Raw genomic sequence first — 21,484 nt, 5'->3', positions numbered from 1 at the left:
TTCTGGGCACACAGTATGGGCTTGAGGAACATGTTCTCTAGAGCAGCACCCCCGGGGGCTCCCCTGAACTCACTGGGGTCACAGTCATCGATGTCCTGATCACAGGAAGGGCCACTATACCCCCTATGGCAGGTACAGCTGAAACTCCCCTCCAGGTTGGTGCAGGTACCGTGGGAGCCACAGGGTGAGGGGCCAGCACATTCATCCACATCCTGCTGGCATCGTGGGCCTGGGAATGGGGAGCAAGGTAACATCTAGGGTTAGAGGGTGCAGGGTAGGGCCTGAGAGTACCTGGCACTCAGGAAGAACCTGAGGTGGGTGAGAAGGCTGAGGTGGGTGAATACAAGATATGCGGTCATTTGCCTCTGGGTGTTTTGCACATGCGGTTCCCAAACTGCCTTCCCCTTATTTAAGTGGGTAGTGAATGCATTCTGATGAGGTCTGCCCCTCCAGGAAGCTGTCCCCAAACCCTCCACCTGAGTCCTAGCTTCCCCACCACCATATCCGTTCGTCTTCTCCAGAACTGACCACACAGGCTGCAGGTGTCCGTGTCCAGCTCGGTCCCTTCCTAAAAAGAAGCCCCCTCAAAAGACAGAGCCAAGGGTATGTTTCCCTCTGGGTCCCCAGCACCACCCAGTATGCAGCGGGGTGCAGAGGAGGTGAAGGAGAGGAGGAGGAGGAAGGAGCAAGTGGTGTACCTTGCCAGCCGGGGGGGCAGGAGCAGACAGGCAGCTGGCCCGGGGCAGACTCACAGTGGCCCCCATGCTCACAGGGGTTCGGGGCACAGGGGGATGGCAGCTCACACTGACGGCCTGTGGTGGGCAGGCAGAGTGAGACAGTCTTGACAGATTCCTTGTCCCCATCTCCCTCCAGGGTCCCCACCTTGATACCCACCTCCAAAGCTCCTGGGGCGGGGGGGGGCGGAGGGAAAGGGGAAAAAAAAGGCAAATGTAGAGGAGGGAGAGTGGAGCAGAAAGGAAATGAGCAGGAAGAAGTGGGGAGGGAGAGCCTGGGGTGGGAACGTGGGGACACACACCCTGGACACCAGGGGGACAGGTACAGTGGAAGCCCATTCCATCACTGGTGCAGGTGCCGCCGGACTGGCAGGGCTGCGATTCACAGGCATCTCGAGCAAGGCTCTGGCTGCATCGGGGACCGCTCCAGCCAGGCTCACACATACAGCGGAACCTGGAGGGGAAGGCAGTCAGGGAATGCCCGTGGGCAGGGAGGCAGCAGGGGGTCAGGGGCTGGGGAGGAGCCTCACCCTCCGGGTGCATCGTGGCAGACACCATGACTGCAAGGTTCTTGGGCACAGGGATGGCTCGGGGGGAGGCAGAGTGGGGGCAGGGAGCCGGGAGGGCAGAGGCAGTGGAAGCCATTTTCCCCATCCATACAGGAACCTCCATCACCGCACGGACTGGACGCACACTCGTTGATCTCCACGTTGCAAAGGGGCCCTGGAGAGCACGAAGGCAACTTCATCCCAGGACAAGGGCGATGGTGCCAACGGGGAAAGGCAACCTTGCTGAATTTAGCATGGCCCTTGAGCAAGAACAACCTCATTTCATAACACATCAGCTCTTGTACAAATTAAGACAGCCACCTCCTCAACCCAGAGCTGCCTTGTCCCAGATCATACTCGTCCCCAAACTTACATGAAGTCACCTTCATTTTCACCAAGGATTACTTTGGCCCCCTGTAGAAACACCCCCATCCCTGAGACTGGACACCCTCATGTGTGTTCCAAGATAACCTTGAGCTGATATGGGGACAACCTCAGGCCAGTGGGAGAGAGCACAACCGCAGGGCTAAGTGTGGACAATCTCATTGGACAAGTGAATGCAAAGAGAGGGGCAAACTCAGCCAAGAATAGGGTGATTTCACCCTCACCCTCTCACCCAATAAAGACCCTCTCCCCATGGCAGCCACTTGCCCACCTGTGAAGCCAGGCTGGCAGACACAGTCATAGCGGTTGATGCCATCCCGGCAGACTCCAAAGGTGCAGGGGTTGCTGGCACAGTCATCAATGTTCACCTCGCAGTTCACTCCTGGGGAGGGGGAACACCGCAGGGGAAGCCCCCAGTGAGCCCCACCAGGAGCACCATTCCCAAGCCCTCTGTGCCCTTCCAGATGTACTGTTTCTGCCCCAGCCCAGCCTCCAGCCCCACCTGTGGTGCCAGGAGGGCAGCGGCAGAGATATTTGTCCACCAAGTCTAGACATTTGCCCCCGTGGCGGCAGGGCTGGCTGCGGCACTCGTCCACCTGGCTCTCACAGCGCGTGCCTGTGTATCCCGGGGCGCAGGCGCACGAGAAGCTGGCAATGCCGTCCACACAGCGCCCATGGTGGCACGGGTCCGGGGAGCAGTCGTCCACGTTGCGCTCACACAGCGTGCCCTCGAAGCCTGGAGGACCAAAGGGTCAGGCTCCACCCACGTGCCAAGGTCCTGCCCACAGCCGTGGCCTCAGCCCAATCCTGGCCCAGCTCTACCTCAGGCCCCTCCCATCTAGCTAGCAGGAGGTGGGCTCAATTCAGGCCCCGCCCCCTAACTCCATCCAGCCACAAGCTCCAGGACTCGCCCCTGGCCAAGACACTTTCACAGATAAATCCCATCCCCGACCATAACCCCGCCTCCAATCCTTACATTATCAGCCCTGTTCTGCCTCACTCTCCACTCTGGACTGGAAATGGGGACACATGGGAAGTACCTGGAGATAGAGGGATTTGGACACGCCCCCTCTACCAAGGTGCACCCTCTCTGCCAGACCCACTGGCCCCACCCCTAGTCTTACCACTGCTTATATCCATCATTGGCTCCCTCCCACGGCTCTGTCATTGGCTCTACTCGTGCCTTGCTGCAGCCCCGCCCCCAAATTTTCTCCAAGGCTGTTATTTGCCTTCCCCCTCCCTTGCCCCGCCTCCAGACTCTTGCAGGCCTGTCACTGGCCCTCTCTCACCCTCTGCACAGCGGCATTCGTAGCCATCGGGCTGGTCCACGCACTTGGCTCCATTCCGGCAGGGTGTGCTTGCGCACTCATCCACATCCAGCTGACACATGGCCCCACTGAAGCCTTAGGGCGGGGAGTGGGATGGGCAGAGGCCCGGATAGGGTCAGAGAAGTCACCCCCTGCCAGCCCTGCCTTGTTTGGGTGGGATGAGTGGGATGATCATTTACTTAGTTTTTTGTATGTGTTTTCTTGTCTGTTTGTGTTTTAAATAGGCTCCATGCCCAGCGTGGAGCCCAACGCAGGGCTTGAAATCACAACCCTGAGATCAAGACCTGAGCTGAGATCAAGAATCAGATGCTTAACCAACTGAGCCACCCAGGCGCCCCAACTTAGTTTTAAATTAATTTCAATGTCTTTCATAGTATGTGGTTTCTGTTATGACAGTTATCCACTAGCATGGTCTTATAGGCTCCCCTAGAGCCTTTGCCTCTGCAGGGACCTGTCTTTTTCAGGCTCTCTGGCCCAGCGTCCTCACCTGAGGGGCAGGTGCAGCTGAAGCCGTTGACTCTGTCCTTGCAGACCCCACCATTGACACACGGGCTGCTTTGACACTCATCCATGTCCACCTCACAATAGGTGCCTGTAAAGCCTAGGGAGTGAGGGAGGAGGATTAGAGCAGTGGGGCTTAGCCTATTCTATAAAGGGAGAGCAAATGGGAAGGTACTCCCTTTCCCACCCATAGACAGCTCCCCTGAGCCTCGCTTGGCCTTGCCCCCCACCCACGAGCCCAATCCCAGATTCAGCTTTTGGCCTCATGAGTGGCCTCATCCTCACCCCGCTGTGGATCCAACTGGTCCAAGGCTTATGTGATTCCATATGGGCCTTGCCTTCAGACCACCCTCTTCCCTCTGCAGTCCTCACACTCTACCAGGTCCTCAGCTACCAGCCCCAGGGCCCACTATAACCTTGGGCCCAGCCTCAATCCCACCCCAGCATTAGGGAAAGATGATCTGCAGGCTCCACCTTGACCCACTGCAGCTCCTGGTCCCACCCTCATATCATCTCCCGCCCCCCAGTGGGTCCTAAGGCACAGACTCCACTCCCAGCCCATCTGAGGTTCTACAGACTCCATTTGACCATGGCCCCAGCCTCGCACAAAGATTCTGCTATGGCCCAGCCTCCACCTCGTCTCAGGGTCCCGTTCCAGACACAGTTTCACCCAGAAGGGAGGTGGGGGTGTGTGGCCTGCAGGCTTCCCTTGCCTCGCCCCCAGCTTCGGCTCCGCCCCAGCCTCGCCCACCACCCCGGCCACACCCACCACGCACCTGCCATGCAGATGCAGGTGAACTGGCCTATGCGGTCGAGGCACGTGGCCTGGTTGCGGCAGGGCCCGGATAGGCACTCGTTGACGTCGGTCTCGCAGCGCGGGCCAGTGTAGCCACGGCCGCACTGGCACAGGAACGAGCCCTGTGTGTTCACGCACCGGCCCAGGTGCTCACATGGGTTGGCACCTGCAGGAGTGGGCATCGCCAGTGTGAGTGTGGGTGGCTAAGGACCTGCCTCTCCCCTCCCTCCCAACTCTCGGACCGCACCCCCCTCACCAATGGAGCACTCATCCACATCCTGGTCACATGCCCCGCCGGTGAAGCCTGGTGGACAGGTGCAGATGGCCCGGCCATTCACGGGGTTCGTGTCGCAGATAGCATCCTCGTGACAGGGGTTGCTGACGCAGGCGTCATCCAGATGACACAGAAGCCCTAAAAAGGGGTAGGCAGAGTCCAAGGGTAGACCCTCCAGCTCTGCCCAAATGTCCCACATGCCCCACATATCGTTTTGTGTTTTGTCTTTATTAACCTGCAGTGCATTTAGTAGCTATCTTCCCCAACAATTTATGATGAAAACTGTCAAACGTACTGCAAAGTTGATTCATACGCCCACCACCTAGATTCAACTCTTGTTAAGCTTTACCTATTTTTTGGGGCGCCTGGGTGGCTCAGTCGGTTAAGCGACTGCCTTCGGCTCAGGTCATGATCCTAGAGTCCCAGGATCGAGTTCCGCATTGGGCTCCCTGCTCGGCGGGGAGCCTGCTTCTCCCTCTGACCCTCCCCCCTCTCATGTGCTCTCTCTCTCTCTCAATCTGTCTCAAATAAATAAATAAAATCTTTAAAAAAAAAAAAGCTTTACCTATTTTTTATTTTTCTGAACCATTTGTAAATGAGTTGGGAACATCCACATATTGTTTTAAAATCTATAGACTCCTTTTCTGATTATAGACCCTCAAGCCTTTGCTTCTGCAGTATCCTCTGCCTGACATGCCCTGCCCTCCATAGCCAAGTCCCCCTCCCAAACACTTTCCCTGACCTCTGCCACTTGCAGAGGTCCCGTCTCCTTCTCAGTCACAGGATAGCTCTCTGTTCCCATGGCTACTGCCCTGGACTGTGGGCCAGCCTCTGCTTAGGCCCCTCCCAGGCTCACCCTGCACCCCAAACCTGGCCTCCAGCATAATCATTCTAACACTCGAGTCAGACCCCATCCCTGCCCCCACTGCAGAACCATCGATGGCGCCCTGCTGCCTATAAGGAAAACAGCCACTCACCAGTCTTGCCCATGGGACAGGCACAGTAGAACGAGGCCACACGGTCATGGCAGGTGGCCCCATGGAAGCACACGGCCGTGGCGCAGTCATCGATATTCTGACTGCAGCTCTCGCCTGTCCAGCCATTGACACACACACAGCTGTGGCCACCCAGAGTGTTGAAGCAGGTGCCCCCATTGTGGCAAGCGTTGGGCTGCAGCTGACATTCGTCCACGTCCTCCGTGCAGAATTGGCCTGTGGCACACAGACGCACCAGTCCACACCCGCTGCTTGCCCACCCAGGGCCTGCCACCTGGCTGTCGCCAGCCCTGCTGCTCACCTGTCCATTCAGGAGGGCACTGGCAGTTGTAGGTGTTGACGCCATCCACACATGTCCCCCCATTTAGACATCGGTGTCCTGGACAGTCGTCCACATTCACTTCACAGTTCTGGCCCTCGAACCCTAGCATGGGAGGGGGACGCAAAGATGGTCACTACCAGGCTGGCCAGCGGTCCCTGCACTCCTGCCACCTCCCCAGGGCACAGCTCCCTCACCAGGAAGGCAGGCGCAGTCATAGGTGAGATCGCCACTCTGTCTACATGTGCCCCCGTTACGGCACGGCGAGGGGGCGCAGGGCACCGCAGCATTCTCACACAGTGGCCCCGTGTAGCCAGCTGGGCACTGGCAGCGGAAGGAACCGGGCGTGTTAAGGCAGGTGCCACCATGGCGGCAGGGCCCTCCCACCCGGCACTCATCCACATCGCTTCGGCAGCTGCGGCCCTGGTAGCCAGGTGGGCAGGAGCAGATGTAGCGGCCATCGGGCCCCACCGAGCAGCGGGCACCATGGGTACAGGGACTGCTGAGGCAGGGGTCCGGCAGGGAGCAGTCGGGACCTAGAGGGACCAGGAGAGGGTGAGCCTGGGCTGTTCACACCCTTGCCTGTCTTGGGCTCCCCTCCAGATCATCCCTTACCTCGGAAGCCACGGGGGCAGCGGCAGGAGAACCGGGCAGTGCCTGCCACCACGGAGCTCTGGCAGACGCCACGGCCAGCACAGGGGCCCGAATGGCAGGGGTCTTCCAGCTGGCACCGCTCGCCCACCCATCCTGGTGGGCACCTGTGGGCAGAGATAGCTTAGTACAGGGCAGTACTAGGGTGGTACCGGGCAGGTGCATCCCAGACACACATGTGACAGGCAAGAAACACACAAGCAAACAGCCCAACAAACAGGCACACCCGCTCATTCGTGCAACCAATATTCACTGAGTACCTACTATGTTTTTAGCAATAGGAATACAGTCGCAAATACATTAAAAGTCATCCCCACCCTCTTTATGCTCACAGCCAAGTTGGGCAAAGAGAAGATACACTAATAATGAATTATATAACATGCCAGCATGGGGCGGTAAGGGCCATGAAGAGTTCAGTGGGTTTTGAGTGATGGCCCCAGAAAAGAAATGCCCATGTCCCAGAACCTGTGATTCTGACCTTATTTGGAAAAAGAGTCTTTGCGGATGTAACTAAGTGACAGATAGCAAGATGAGATCATCCTGAATTTTCCAAATGGGCCCCTAAATCCATTGGCAGAGGGAGATTTGGGAGAAAGAGGAGAAGGCCATGTGGAAGACAGAAGCAGACCCTGGAGTGCTTCCCCCACAAGGCAAGGAGTGCCTGGAGCTGCCAGGAGGTGGAAGAGGCCACTGGAGACAGCATGGCTGCCAACACCTGGATTTCAGACTTCTGACCCCCAGAACTGTGAGAATAAATTTCTGTTGTTCTAAACCACCCAGTTTTTGATGGTTTGTTATGGTAGCCAGGAAACTAGGACACAGGATGAAGGAGATGAGCAAGGAAGAAAGGCAAACAGGATATTTTCAGACTGAAGAAGGTGAGGGAGGGGGCCATGGGGCTGTGTGAGGAAGAGCCTTCCAGGCAGAGGGAATTAGCAAATGCAAAGTCTCAGACTCCAGAAGACAACCACTCAGGCACACACAGACAGACAGACTCAGAAACATACACAGATAACACAGCGGGACAGCCAATTCGACATACTGGCCTGGCGAACATTCAGACCCAAATCCACAGCGCAGTTCACAGATGGGTAGCTCTCATGTGGACAGACAGGGTAACTCTCACAAATCCTCCACTCCTTTCCTGGAGGCACATACAACCCTTCCTGCCACCGGGAGGAGGAGGTGGAGAGTCCTTCGGCCTGCAGACCCTTCCCCAAACCCACCAAGGCAACCTTGAGTAGGAAGGAAATAAGGCGGTTGGCCTTGAGACTGGAAACCTCCAGAGGGACACTGGCGGGGTGGGAGGGAAGGGTTTGGACTGGCAAGAGGGTCCAAGGCCCCGCCCCCGACGCTGCCCACCCCTCGCGCGGTTCCTCCCTCTGGCTCGCCCCAGCCGCTTGGGGCTAACCTCAGGCAGCTGACTCAGTCCCTGGCGTCACCCACAAAATCCCCCCACCACCCCGGCCCCCAGCAAAACAGGCCAGGACACGGCAGGGCAGGGGTGCCCACGGTGTTAAGAAAGGAAGGCCAGGCTCCCAGCCCCCTCCCCAAAGACCCGCTGGGCGAGGACGTCCGTCATGACTGCGCGCCGAGAGGGGGCGCGCTGCGCCGGGCGCCGGGGACTGCGGGTCCCACCGCCAGGCAGGGCGCGGCCGCGCGGCCCCCTCCCGACGCCCCGGGCGGGTTCCCACGCTCTGCGCCCTGCTCCCCTGCCGACCGGTCGGGCCGGTTCCAGCCTCCGCCCGCGCCCCGCCTCACAGCCAGGGCTTCGGGGGAAACCGACAGGGGGGAAAGCACACTTGGTTGGGGGTCAGCGGGAGGGGAGGGGCTGCGGCGAGGACTAGGAGACAGAGACGACGGCTTGGGAGGCTACTTTGAGGAAGAGGCTAAGGGGGATCCGAGGAGGGGTGACATACTGGGGCGTTCCTGAAAAGACACGAGTATTTAGAACCTTGAAGGCGAATGGGGGGGCCCGTGGGGAGTGGTTCCCACGGCCCAGCTCTGGGAACAGCCCGCTCCACTCCGGGGAATCCGGGCTCCGGGCAGCCGAGCGCGCTGGTGATTCACCTGTTGAGGGGCGGGGCAGCCGTGGCAGCATTCACCTGTCGGCTGTATTCCAGGTGCAGAGCTCCACTGCGCAGGCGCCCGGCCCCGCGGCTCCGCCTCGCAGGTGAGTGGCTCCAGATAAAGTCACACTTTCCCCCACCCCGCACCATCGCAGACTCCCAACCCGAGGAACCCGCTCGGCCAGGCTAAGCCCCCACCTGGGTAAGCCCAAGTGGGGCTCCAGTCAAAGTGCGTGTGTAACTTCAAAGGGGCTCTCCGGGATCAAAATTCACCCCAGACCCGCCCAGCATGGCACACATGTAGTTGAATAAACGAATACATTAATGAATCAATCAATGGCTACTATTACTAATGACGATATTATAAAAGGAACCAAGCATTTCCCCAAAACCTTGAGACTATACGCTGAGCACTATGCTGAGTTCATCATATGAAGTGTCTCTTAATCTTTACAATCAACCCCATAAAGGAGGAACTATGATTGCCCCATTTTCCAGTTGCAAAAACTGAGGTTCAGAGAGCTCAAAGCACTTTCTCAAGGTATCCCAGAGCCCAGAATTCAAATTGAGTTCTGTCTCCCTCTGCTCAGTTCTTTCCCAGCCTCCACTCAGCAACTCCAACCCTCTGCCTTTCCCTGTGTTATCCAACAACTGAATTCTTGAACCCCTTCATGGTCACAAGCCAGGGAGAAGCACCTCTATTTCACAGATGCAATGAGATCCAGAGAGAAGTGACTAACCCAAGGTCAGAGAGCAAGAAAGTGACAGAGCAGGGCTGTATTACAGGTCCCCGTACCCCCACCACTAAATGTTGAGACATGGGAGGATGCAATTGGTGTACCCATTACTGCCAAGCCATTGGTCCCTGAAGATCTGTTGATTGAATAATAACTGCCTCCATCAAAGGCCTCTACACGTGACCTCAGGCAGCCAAGAACTCTGTGAAGTGGGGGTTAGTGTGCCTGTTTTCCAGACCAGGACACCAAAAGCTTAAAGGGTTTAGGTCCCAGGCAGTCAGCAACACAATGTGGGATCTGAACCCAGGCCAGACAAATTGCAGAGCCCCTGCTCTTAACCTTCCTCAGTTCTTAACCCTGCTCGATTCCAGGGGGGAAACAAGAGGTTACCCAAGCCATACACATGTAGGAAGTGGTAAAGGCATCCATGGTGGACACAGAGGCAACGGGAGAAGACAGACAACCTCCCCACACAGGACCCACTGATGGCTCAGAGCCAGGCACTCACAGGCAGGCAGCCTCCCGGGAGGGCAGCTGGGTGCAGCGACCTCCATTCATACACAGGCTCCCGTCCAGGCAAGGGGGTGCTGTGTAGGGACAAAGGAAAGCGGGGGGTCAACCAGGCACCCAGGAACCCTAGCTCAGAGTGACAGAGCCCATCCTTCCCTCCCCCAGGCAACAGCTGCAATGGGCTGGGGGTGTCTCTGTGGGTGCATGGAGCCCCCGCATCCACAGTTCCCACGGCCCCCCGCCCCAGCCCCAGCTGTTGGGGCTGCAGCTGTCCCTGCCAGCTCAAGCCCTGGGAACCACAAGGCAAGGGCGGGCAGGAGGAGGTGCTGACTTGTGCCAGATGTGGGGACTCAGGAAGCTGCCAGAATGGGGGGTGCAGAGGCAGGAAGTGAGGGTGCTGAGTGCTAAAGGGAGGTCTGGGGCTGTGTGCCCAAATCCCAGGGTAATGGAGAGGGCAGGGGCAAGGAGGCTTGGGGCCATGGGTCTTTCTTGCCCTGATGTCGGGCATCTACTCCAGCTGGGCAGAGCTGCATGGTGCTCTGGTGAGAGGGGCCAAGGCCTGTACCCCATGCACAGCCAGCACTGGGTGGTGCAGGGATAGGGTGTGGGTTGAAGGGAGGAGCATCCTGCACTAGGCATGTGCTGCCCTGTCCAGCATCCCCATCCCTGAGGGCTGTGTCCCTCTGGGGTGTGGCAGTCTAACTGTCCTGTCAGACTGGTCTGGGGTGCGGCTGGGTGTGAGCTAGTGGAGAACTGTGTGCCGGCAGGTGTGGGGCTACTGTGTGTGTGTGTGTGTGTCACAGATAGAGATAGAAAGAGACAGATGGAGGGAGATAGAGAAAAACGGAGACACAAAGAAGGAAACCAGACACAGGCTGACACAGAGAGGCTGAGATGTACAGAGACAGAGAGGGAGAGACAGAAGTTGAGCTGGACATGAGAATAGGACAACATGGCATGTGTCCCCTTCCTCAGGGGACAGGCAGACAGGACACTACCACCCAGAGAGGGGCCTGTGGGGGTTTGTGAACTCACACTAGGAGCCACGTGATGCAGACTGTGGGCCTCGCCAAACTGTGGGCCATGTGAGCGACATGTGTGTGTGCTTGAAGTACACGGGTGTGTGTGTGCATGCTGGATCTGTCGTGAGTGCCCGTGCATGTGAACTGTTCGTCTGGTATACAGCTGTGTGTCTCTGCGGGACCAGTGTATTCCCAGGTGTGTCTGCGTATGGGTTGGATGCGCCTGTCTGCGGGTATAAACTGGGTGCAGGCATGCCTTGGATCTGTCTGCATGTGTCTGAATGTGTGCAGGCAGCGTGTACAAGGCCTTGGGCTGGTGATCCCTGATATGTATGAACATGTGTAATTGTACGTACCAGTATGTTAGTGTGTGAGCTGCGTATCCATTCTGCGGGTGTAGTGCGTGTGCGTGTGTGTGCACGTCCCCATCTGCATGTGTGACCCAGGGCTGTGTGTGCCTGCGAGTGTGTGATAGGCCGTGTGTGTGCGCGCCGGCCCCGCGGGGGCGGCAGCTCCTGCCCGATCCTGCCCGGTCGGTCGGGCACCGGTCGGTCGGGCACCCGGCTGGGCGGTGTAGGCCCTTCCTTCCCAGCGCCGAGGCCCACAGAGGCTCCCCGGGACCCCCGGCCAGGGCCTCTCGGCCCGCGCCCCTCTTCCGCCGGCCAGGCCTCCCTTGGGGGTGTGCGCCCCCGCAGCCCCCGCCCAGGCCCCGCCGCCCGTCCCGCTTTGTCTGGCAAAGAAAGCGCGAGGCCGGCCCGGGGGGGAGGGGGTGTCTAGACGGCGCGGCCATTGTCCCAAGCGGGGGAAGGGAGAACGGGCAGGGGGAGGGGCGGGGGGCCCCGGCCGGCTGGGGAGGGGCTCGGGCTGTGGAGACGGGGCGCTGGAGCTGGAGAAGAGCACGTGGGCTCGCGCCCCCCGCCCTCCCTTTCCCTCCCCTCGCGGGGGCGGGGTCCCGTGGCCGCCCGGTCCCGGCGGCCAAGGGAGGGAGCGGGGCCGCGGGCGGGGAAAGGGGCGCGGGCGCCGCTGTGGCTCCAGCTCCTACTCCGGCTCCGGGTCTTGCGGCGCTCCGGCCTGAGAAGTTTTTCCCCGAGTTCGGAGCTCCGAGAACTTCGCGCCCCCTCCCCGTCCCCCACCCGGCCAGGCCAGTCCTGGGTGTGTAGGGGGGCTTTTGTGCGAGGGGTTCCCAACCTGGGGGCATTGGGCTCCAATCGTGACCTTCCCAGGACTCCAGACCGACGGGCATTGGGAGCGAGCCCCAGACTCTTGGTCCCCCCGATCTTGCGTCCCTGATCCCCGCACCTCAAGCTCCCACTCCCTCATTCCTGGGTCCCTTCATCCCCAACTCTAATCGCTCCTGAGCCCCTATTCTGCGGACCTCTGGGGCCCTGCTCCTTCCCCCCATTGAGCCCCCCCCCCCCCCCCCCCCGGGACTGGCACGTAGCCCCCGGGCTCCTGCTCCCTGCCCCCGTTCTGGTCCTTGGCTCCTAGGCCAGCCCCCCAGCCCCAGACTCGGGGGTCCTTAAACTCCGCTCTTACCCTCCCCCAACCCACCCACCCAGTCCCGCCCGCTAGGTCCCAGCCCCTCACCTGCAGCCCCGGGCCCCGCTAGCAGTAGCAACAGGGGCAGCGCCCGCACGGGCGGCAGTGGTGGCGGCGGCGACATCGGGCGGCGGCAGCGGCGGCCCCGGGTCCCCGGCCCCATGGCGGCCGGCCGCGACCCTCCCTCCTCCCTCCTCCCTCCTTCCCTGGGCTCCGGGCGCGTCCCGGGCCAGCCTCCGCGCCGCCAACTTCGCCAAAGTGAGGCTGCCGGGCCGCCCCGCCCCCAGCCCTGGGCGGCTCGCCCCGCCCCGGGGCCGGCCCTGCGCTCCCCCGCACCACCCCCCACACCCCACCTCCCGGCCTCCCGGGGTCTCTGCCCACCCTCCACCCACACAGCCTGGGACCCCCAGACCCTAGGAAATTCAGGCCGACCATGCAGTGAAGCGTGGGCTGAACCCTCAGTGACAGACACACCGGCTTCGTGAACACCCCAGCTCCCAGCACACGCTCAGAGCAGGGGACACACACAGAGCCAGGGCACAAATACAGACCTCCAGATTCCCTGAAACTGAGGCCAAGCACGTCCTGAGCAGGAGCCCGGGGGGAGTCCTGAGAAGCTCATGCACACACAGCTACCATGCACAGATGCAGACATATGCACAGAGCTTCATGGGGACTTAAAATACAAAACACAAACCCAAAGCTCAGGCCCAGTCAGGCCTTGAGCCGGGCAGCATTTGCAGCCTCAGACCTCAGACACACATTAGGAAGGAGCCTCATGCATATGGGCAAACACACACAGACACACAAACACACCTTCTTACTCTCAGCTCTCCTAGAAAGCTCCTTACTACCCTGTGTGAACTCCGAAGGTCCATCCCAGCCCCCAGCCCCACCCATACCCTACCCAGCTTTGCAGCTCAGCCTTGCTCAATTTCATCAACTGCCTTTTCCAAAAGCAGACATGCTGCAAAGCCACGGAGCAGCCCACTCTGTCCCCGTGATGATAATGGGGACCCCCAAAAGGCCCCAAGCCCAGGCCTGAGGAGCCCTCAGTCTGGGGAAGATAAAGCTGGACACAGACCCCCGTCCCCCACCCCCAGCACTATGGGTTCAGAGCTGGGCCAGAGGGAGGGACAGAGTCTGGGAAGAGTATATAGGGGGGTTGGTGAGGGCTCTGCCTGAGGGTAGTTACTTATTTGTTCATTCATTTATTCAACAAGTAGGTATGAAACTCCAGCTCTATGTCTGACTTTGTTCCAGGGGCTGGGGGTATACGTTCCTCCCCCAGAGAGGGCTTCCCAGAGGAGGGTCCAGTGGAGCTCAGCCAGGAAGGATGAACTAGAGGGGAAACATCCCAGCAGAGACACAGGCCTGCACCCACAGGAGGGAGCAAAGAAAGGAGAAGGAGTGGACAGGCCAGGGGTCACAGTGGCTGGAATGAGGAGGAAGAAGAGGAAGCCAGGCTGCCTCCCTGGTATTTGGCTTGGTGGTGAGGCTACAGGGGGGAGAAATGGTTTGGAGGTGAGGTGATGAATCCGTGGAGCCTGGGGGTCACCTATGTGCAGCTGAACACTGGGACTGAGAATGGGGAAGCCATAATGGGAGATAGTCACAAGGGCACCCCGAGATCTTCAGGCAACTTTTAACCTTTTTATTTTAAAATAATTTCAGGGGCGCCTCGGTGGCTCAGTCGTTAGGCGTCTGCCTTCAGCTCAGGTCATGAACCCAAGGTCCTGGGATCGAGCCCCGCATCGGGCTCTCTGCTCAGCGGGAAGCCTGCTTCTCCCTCTCCCACTCTGCCTGCTTGTGTTCCCTCTCTCTCTGTCTCTCTCTGTCAAATAAATAAATGAAATCTTAAAAAAAAAAAAGAGAGAGAGAGAGAGAGTTGCTATTTAAATAAATAAATAAATAAATAAAAATAATAAAATAATTTCAAATGTAGAATAACGTAATTTCCATATGCCCTTTGTCCAGATTCACCAACTCTTTCCACACTTTGTCACATTTGCTTTATAATCATATATATATGGACACACAAACATATCTATCTATCCATGTGCCTTTTTTATTTTTTTAAGGTTTTATTTATTTTGAGAGAGTGGAAGAGCCTCTGCAAGCAGGGAGAGGGGCAGAGGGAGAGGGAGAGAATCCCAAGCAGACTCCCCACTGAGCACGTCACCACCCAGACAGAGATCATGACCCGAGAGCAGAAACCAAGAGTCAGACGCTTAACCGACTGAGCCATCCAGGTGTCCCAATGTGCCTTTTTATTTTTGAGAGCAAATTATGGATGTGATGTTCCTTTACCCCCTAATACACCACTGTGTGTTTCCTGAGCAAAAGTGCATTCTCTTACCCAGACCACAGCTGTCCCCCTTAGTCTGTGTTCCAAGTTTTCTGTTGCCCCAGTAGCATCTTCTATAGCATGTTTCTTCACTGGTCCAGGATCTAATCCCTGACCATATGTTTCATGAAATGGTCATGTCTCTTGGTGTCCTGTAATCTGAATCAGTTCCTCAGCTTTTCCTCGTCTTTTGTGATATTAACATTTTTGGAGAGTGGACATCACCTGTTTCACAGAATGTCCCCCAGCAGGCTGATCTGCTGGTTCCTCCTGACCCGGTTCAGGGTGTGTGTCTTTGTCTGGAACCAGAGAGGTGATGATGGTCCTCTCCGGTGCCTTGTATCCGGAGGTACCTGATGTCAGTTCCCAACATTGGTGATGTTAGAATTTGATCACCTGAGTGAAGTTGGCCAGGTTTTCCTACAGTTGAGGTACCATTCTCTTCCCATCCCTCCTCCCATAATAAATCAATATCAATATCATGTGGGGAGATACTTAGACGATGTGAATATCCTGGTGTCCATCACACTTTCACCCACTGGTTTTGGCATGGACTGATGATTTCCTCTGAGGGTTTATTTATTTATTTATTTATTTATTTTTTAATATTTTATTCACTTATTTGACAGAGAGATAGAGAGCACAAGTAGGCAGAGAGGCAGGCAGAGGGAGAGGGAGAAGCAGACTCCCCACCGAGCAAGGAGCCCGACGTGGGGCTCGATCCCAGGACCCTGGGATCATGACCCAAGCCAAAGGCAGCCGCTTAACCGACTGAGCCACCCAGGTGCCCCTGAGGTTTTTTTTAAACTGAGATAAAATTCACATACCATAAAATTAACCACTTACCATTTTAAAGTGTACAGCTTAGAGACATTTAGTGCAAGCATCACCTCTATCTACTTCCCAGACACTTCCATCACCCCTAAAGGAAGCCGCATCCCCAAGGGCAGTCACTCCCCAGCCCCCTCTCCCAGCCCCTGTCAGCCACCAATCTGCTTTCTGCCTTTAAGGATTTGCCTGTTTTTTTTTTTTTTTTTTAAGATTTTATTTATTTATTTGAGAGAGTGCGAGAGAGCGAGTGAGAGAGTGAGTGAGGTGAGGAGCAGAGGGAGAAGCAAGCTCTCTACTGAGTAGGGAGCCTAATGTGGGTCTCAATCCCGGGACTCCAGGATCATGACCTGAGCCAAAGGCAGCCGCTTAATTGACTGAGCCACCCAGGCACCCCGGATTTGCCTGTTCTAAACATTTTGTGTACATGGAATCAGACAGTGTAGGGCATTTTGTGTCTGGCTTTTTTTCACTCAGCATAATGCTTTTAATGTTCCCCCATGTAGCATCATTCTTTCTCATAGCTAACTAATATTCCATTGAATGGTTATACCATATTTTGCTTGTCCATCCATTCATAGGTTAGATGATTTTTAAATGCTGGAAGAAGAGGGGAAGGAGGCAGAGAAGTACTGTTAGCAAGAAAGAAGAAGCATGAAGAGCCAAGGGTGCAAGTTGAACGATTGGCCAGAGCCTGGCCTGGCGGGTATAAATAGGCCAGCCCCTGGGGACAGGAACTGAGGATGTTCTGCCCCTCCCAGCATCTGGATGCAGCTCCCACGGGGAGGGAGAAGCTGCCCATCTTCTGGTGACTTGCTGGAGGCTTTCTAGAGGAAGAACCCAGGTCTGAGTGACTCCAGGCCACACGGAGTGTGAGGGGTGGGGTGGGGTGGGGCTGGGGATTGGGCAGCGAAAAAGACAAAAGTTGCACAAGAAGGGGCGCAGCCTGATTCACAGTGAGTGTGCTGAGTCAATAGGCCCTAGGGCAGGTGCAGCTTCAGTCTCTCCCCATGCCCATCACCCCAGGAGGAAATCCAAGCCCCCACCCCACCCCTGGCTTTGCTTTCAGAGCCCTTAGCCTGTCCGTGCCCTCTCCAGCCCTCCCCCCATCACACTGAGTCAAACTCCCTCCTCACCCAGCAGGCCTTGCACCCTCATGGCCTTTGCCCAGGTTCTTCCCTTGGCTGGGACACGCAGCTAGTTAAAAGGACTCTTTTGCTTCCCCCCACCCCCAAGCAGGAACTCACAGCAAATGTGTTCTCTTCAAAAATGTATTTTCTTCTAGTTATAGGGAATGCTCTGTTATTTCCCAAACATGCCACCCCTTTGCCCATGCTGGTCCCTCTTTCTGATGTGCCTTCCAACCCCCCCATTTCTGTACCTGGGGAACTCCCGTTTATTCCTCAAGGTTCCAGCTCCAGGGGTACCTGTGTGGTTCAGTCAGTTAAGCGTCTACCTCTGGCTCAGGTCATGATCCCGGGGTCCTGGGATCCAGCCACGCCGGATCCCTGATCAGCTGGGAATCTGTTTCTCCCTCTGCCACCACCACCAACCCCTCACGCTTGCTCTCTCTCTGAAATAAATAAAATCTTAAAAAGAAAAAAAAAAAAGGAAGGAAGGAAGGAAGAAAGAAAAGAAAGAGAAAGAAAGAAAGAAAGAAAGAAAGAAAGAAAGAAAGAAAGAAAGGTTCCAGCTCCAGGAAGCCCTCTCTTCCCCTCCAGGCAGAGCCCCCCTGGGCTTTCCCAGCACCCTCCTTCCCTCTCTATTAGTCTTATCCATAAGTGGCTGGGATATCTGTGTCCTGCTCTGTATCCCCACCTAGACCAGGAGCTTCCCAGGAACCAGGCATCACACAGCATGGTGCGGACACAGAGCGGGTGACATGGGAGGGTTTGGTGACTCAGGAATTGGCTGAAGGAGTTAGGATGCCCAGCCCAGAAGGGTTGCCACAGGGGGGCCCAGAACACTCTCTTCAGTACCATTCTAGAGGTCTGGGGGTCCAGAAAAGGGTTTGGGGATCCAGAGGCAAAGGTAGGGGCTTCAGGAGGTGAGCTAGCTCCAACCCTGACCCATCTGAGAAAGGACTTTTTGCTGGAATGGATGTCCTAGGAGGTGCTGAGCTCCCCATCACAAGGAGCAACCAAAGACCCTGGACCCACATTTTGCTAGACAGGAAGTCTAGAGTCTGTGACTCTGCTGATCTGGTGGCCTCTGCTCTATAGCAAACAGAGACAGAGAGGGAACAATAATAGTGCAAACACAGGCAAGGCCAGCATGGGGGGGAATGGGCACAAAAGAAAGAAAGTCTACAGAGTGCCTACAGTGTGTCAGTCCCTTTCTGAAGTCCCCATGACTCAGCCAGCAGGACGTGGATTCGTGGCTCCAGCTTCCTGCCGCCCTCCAGCCACAGTGGCAGAACCAGCCCAAGGTGTCAAGGTCCTTGGGGGACAGGGTAGTCTGGAGAGACCATTCCCACAGCCTTGCAGTGGGCTGCCGCACAGTTCCCAATGTGGTGGGGGTAGGGGTGAGCTCGAGCCCTCTCCCCTGCCCTGCCGGCCGCCTTGGCCCAGGACTGCATTTCTCCTCAATGAGCTCAGTCCCCAGGGACACAGGACCTGGGGCCAGGCCAAGACACAGCTGCCGGGCCCAGGGCCGATGACCGGGAACCTGAGAACATGCCCTCGGCTTCTCCTCCTGGGACCACAGTCCCGCCCTCAGCACCAAAGCTGGGGCCAGGCCCTCATGCCCAGGCAGTGGGCCATGGGAGTCCGACAAGAACCAGCAGGACTGAGGGCTGCTGGGTGTGGGCCCTGGGCAAGAGTGGGAAGGCCGGACTCCAGGGGCCATTGGCTACAGACCCAACCAGTTCTTTTGGCCCCTGCCTCCCTAGGGCCCTCTCATTCTCCAACCATCCATGGCTCCCCACTGCCAGAGTGACACCGTCATTGCCTCACCAGCTTCACTTCTATCTCCCAGCTTTCCCAGTCTTGGCACGGGTTGCACTCACCGTAGGGAGCACCTTTCTCATACCCTGAAGACTCCTTTCACCTGGCAGTTCACTTGGACCTTCCAGCTCTTCTCACCTTCATTCATTCATTCATTCAACAAATGCTACTGACTACCCACTTGGTTCCAGGCCCTATTATAGGCAGAGGTGACAAAGACAGAGCTGTTCCCTGCCCTGATGAGGGAGACAGACCAGAAACAAGAAGGCAGACAAGTAAGAACCATTGAGTGTGACACGAGGGAAGGGGAGATTTCAGTGTCAGAGGCAGGACAGGCCTCACTGAGTTAGGGGACATTACAACTGAGACCTGAAGGAGGAGAAGGAGCCAGGCAGGAGCAAACAGCCAGAGGAAAGGGATGCCAGGTAGAGGGAATGGCAAGTGCAAAGGCCCAGCCAGGGGAGGAAGGGGCAAGTGGATGAGAGGAACAGCGATGAAGCCAGGGTGCTGGGCACAGAGTGCGTGAGGGGTGGGAGGTCAAGGAAGATGATGCGGGCCAAGTCTCGAGGGGCCACAGGGTCTGGGCTTCTATCACAAGCACGGTGGCTGCCACTGGAGGGTTTTAGCAGGGAGAAGCTGATCTGACTGAGGTTGTAGAAGACCACTCTGGAAGCTCTGCCTTCTCTCCCAGGTAGTCGTCCCTGAGGCTTCACACCATCTCCTCTGGGCTCGCATGGCCTCGTCACTCCACGTGATCCTCCCTGGCTCCCCACCAGATTCTGAGCTCTGTGGGCATCTGTCTGGCTCGCGGCTGAATCCCCAGTGTCTAGCATAGAGTCTGTTTCACAGTAGGTCGAATGAATGGATATACCAAGCACATCTCAGTGAAGAGCAGGATCCAGGAGCTGGGACCTGAATGTGCCCAGTGCCAGCCCTTGAGTCCCCATTAGATCAGGTCTAGGTCAGAGGCAGGGATGGGGGCTGGTAGGGCTTCTCGGAGGAGGAGAGGGGGTGAAAACTGAATATGGAGGAGAGTGAAGAGAAGGGAACTCACTTCAATTGAGAAGCTACTGGTCCTGCAGCTCTGGACAAGCAAAAGGGGAGGCCACCCCCCCATGCCTTCTGGAGATGGTGGTTTCCCTGTCTTAGGACCCTCCATTGGGTGGGACATCCACTGGATGTCTTGGGCTCACAGACCCTGGGCTCAGACCACTCTGATCTTCCACGTCCCTGACCTTACCCCAGACCCCATCTCCTCCTGCTCAGGTCTGAACCATGATGCTCTGATGTCCCCGGCCTGTCCTTAGCCCCCTAGCCCTTGAAGCTTGTCTTCTTTCCTGTAGGTGTGGCACCTGTCCTCCTCCTCCCTAGTCCCCAGGGCTTTTCATTACCTCTTCCCTTGGCCTTAAGTTGAGGTCTCTTCCATGATAAAGTGAAGTTCACAGGAATCCACAGCAAATACTCATCTCACATCCTCCCAACCCCCACCCCCTCTCTCCCCTGCTTCTCTGCACATGCCTGGCTTCATTCTTCCCCTTCTCCACTCCACTCCGTGCCCCCAGAGGCTGACCTCTACAGACTGCATCAATGGACGGCCTTGTCCTCTGGCTTCCAGGTGGGTTTGGCCAATAGGAGGCACTGGCAGAAGATGAAGCCAAAGGAGAGAATGGGATATTAATCCTCCTGCATCCCTTCCCACAGGGTCACCTCAGCTGGTTGTATCCCTTGACCAAAGGCCCTGTGCACATAAATCTATCCCTGGGTTCTAACGTTCTTCTTTCCCCTTGTCTGGTCAGGGGGACCAGGAGATGATAATGGCTCTCCACGGGTGCTCGCCCCTTTGGTTTCCCCAAACCCTGCCCACTGTATACGGTTCCTGTAGCAAACCTGCCTCAAATTACTCCACTTGAATGTGCCACTTATTTCCCCTAGGCCCCCAGCTGGGGTCCCCATGCTTCCCTCCTCACTCCTGCTTCTGGGTGCTCAGAACATCCAAGTCCTGTGTCCTCAGGCTCCGCTCTCAGATTCCCACCCTCAGGATGTGTGTGGCTCAGTCCTCTCAATCTGTCAGCAGCTTGTGACACCATGGGCTGTGCCCCTCCTCGTTGACACCCCACCACCACCACCACCACTGCTGGGCACCACGCTTGCCTGCTTCCCCTCCTAACTCTATGGTTTCTCTGCTCGGCCTGTCCCTTAGATGTTGGGGCCCCAAGGGCTAGTCTCCAGTCTTGTTGTCTGCTCTGTTCTGGGGTGACTTCATCCTATCCCAGCTTCGGCATCACTCTGCTGACATCCCACACAGACACGGTCGCTTGGCCATCTTTGTCTTTAATCCACAGATGTGTCTAGGTCCTTGCCCCAGGGATTCAGGCCCCTTGGACTGAACATGACTCAAACTGGCTTCTGGCCTTCCCTTCATATCTGCTCCTCACCCATAGCCTGGATTTGGGCCTCATCCTTTATTGCCCGAAACATGCCCATCCTCCTTCCAGGCCTCCCGACCCTCAGTCTTCCCCCTCTGGTCCTTCCCCCTCACCAGCCCCCAAGTAAGATTCCAAACACACAGATCTGTCCGGAACCCTCCCCTGCTGGCCCGCATCCTGCTGGGAATCAAGCTCCCCGCCTGATGTTTGAAGTCCTTTGCAATCCCACGTCTTCCCATCCCAAAAGTTCCCCCCAGTCTCGCGGAACACAATCAGCCGTGCGTGGAGGCTTGTGTGGGTTGGAGCACGTCCTTGTAGGGTTTAGTTCCAAGGCTGCCTCCTCCAGGGAGCCTTCCCTCCCACTCCTCAAGTAAGCGCCCTGTTCCTTATTCCCCTTGAGCCCGGCTCCGTCTCCCCCGCCCCTCTGGTGCGCGGCCAAAGGCTTAGAGCTGGTAGTAGGGACAGATGAACGAGTGAATGACCGGAATGAATGAATGAATGAATGAATGAATGAATGAATGAATGAATGAA

At 57.1% G+C, this 21,484-nt stretch overlaps 1 protein-coding gene across 4 annotated transcripts in view; it reads right to left on the bottom strand.

The window, feature by feature from the left end:
• Nucleotides 1–12,650, bottom strand: part of NOTCH3 (notch receptor 3) — a 51,997-nt gene extending 39,347 nt beyond the window's left edge. For 2 of the 4 annotated variants that reach the window (XM_021683304.1, XM_021683301.1), the window contains exons 1-16: nt 12,456–12,650; nt 9,845–9,923; nt 6,495–6,637; nt 6,077–6,415; nt 5,862–5,984; nt 5,543–5,776; nt 4,548–4,703; nt 4,272–4,457; nt 3,482–3,595; nt 2,956–3,069; nt 2,169–2,402; nt 1,938–2,048; nt 1,265–1,457; nt 1,037–1,188; nt 699–812; nt 74–229 (exon numbers count right to left, since the gene is read on the bottom strand). In XM_021683304.1, coding sequence (XP_021538979.1) covers nt 74–229; nt 699–812; nt 1,037–1,188; nt 1,265–1,457; nt 1,938–2,048; nt 2,169–2,402; nt 2,956–3,069; nt 3,482–3,595; nt 4,272–4,457; nt 4,548–4,703; nt 5,543–5,776; nt 5,862–5,984; nt 6,077–6,415; nt 6,495–6,637; nt 9,845–9,923; nt 12,456–12,570 — 2,563 coding nt within the window. In that variant the 5' untranslated portion in view covers nt 12,571–12,650. Of the gene's footprint in view, nt 1–73; nt 230–698; nt 813–1,036; nt 1,189–1,264; nt 1,458–1,937; nt 2,049–2,168; nt 2,403–2,955; nt 3,070–3,481; nt 3,596–4,271; nt 4,458–4,547; nt 4,704–5,542; nt 5,777–5,861; nt 5,985–6,076; nt 6,416–6,494; nt 6,638–7,576; nt 7,631–9,844; nt 9,924–12,455 lie in introns of those variants that run through there. The other 2 variants (XM_021683302.1, XM_021683303.1) reach the window with 2 other exon arrangements.
• Between the last annotated feature and the right edge of the window lie 8,834 nt (nt 12,651–21,484).

This window comes from Neomonachus schauinslandi, chromosome 1, assembly GCF_002201575.2.
Source record: "Neomonachus schauinslandi chromosome 1, ASM220157v2, whole genome shotgun sequence".
Lineage (NCBI taxonomy): Eukaryota > Metazoa > Chordata > Mammalia > Carnivora > Phocidae > Neomonachus > Neomonachus schauinslandi.
The sequence above is the reverse complement of the archived record's forward strand: the minus strand, read 5'-3'. Positions and strand labels throughout refer to the sequence as shown.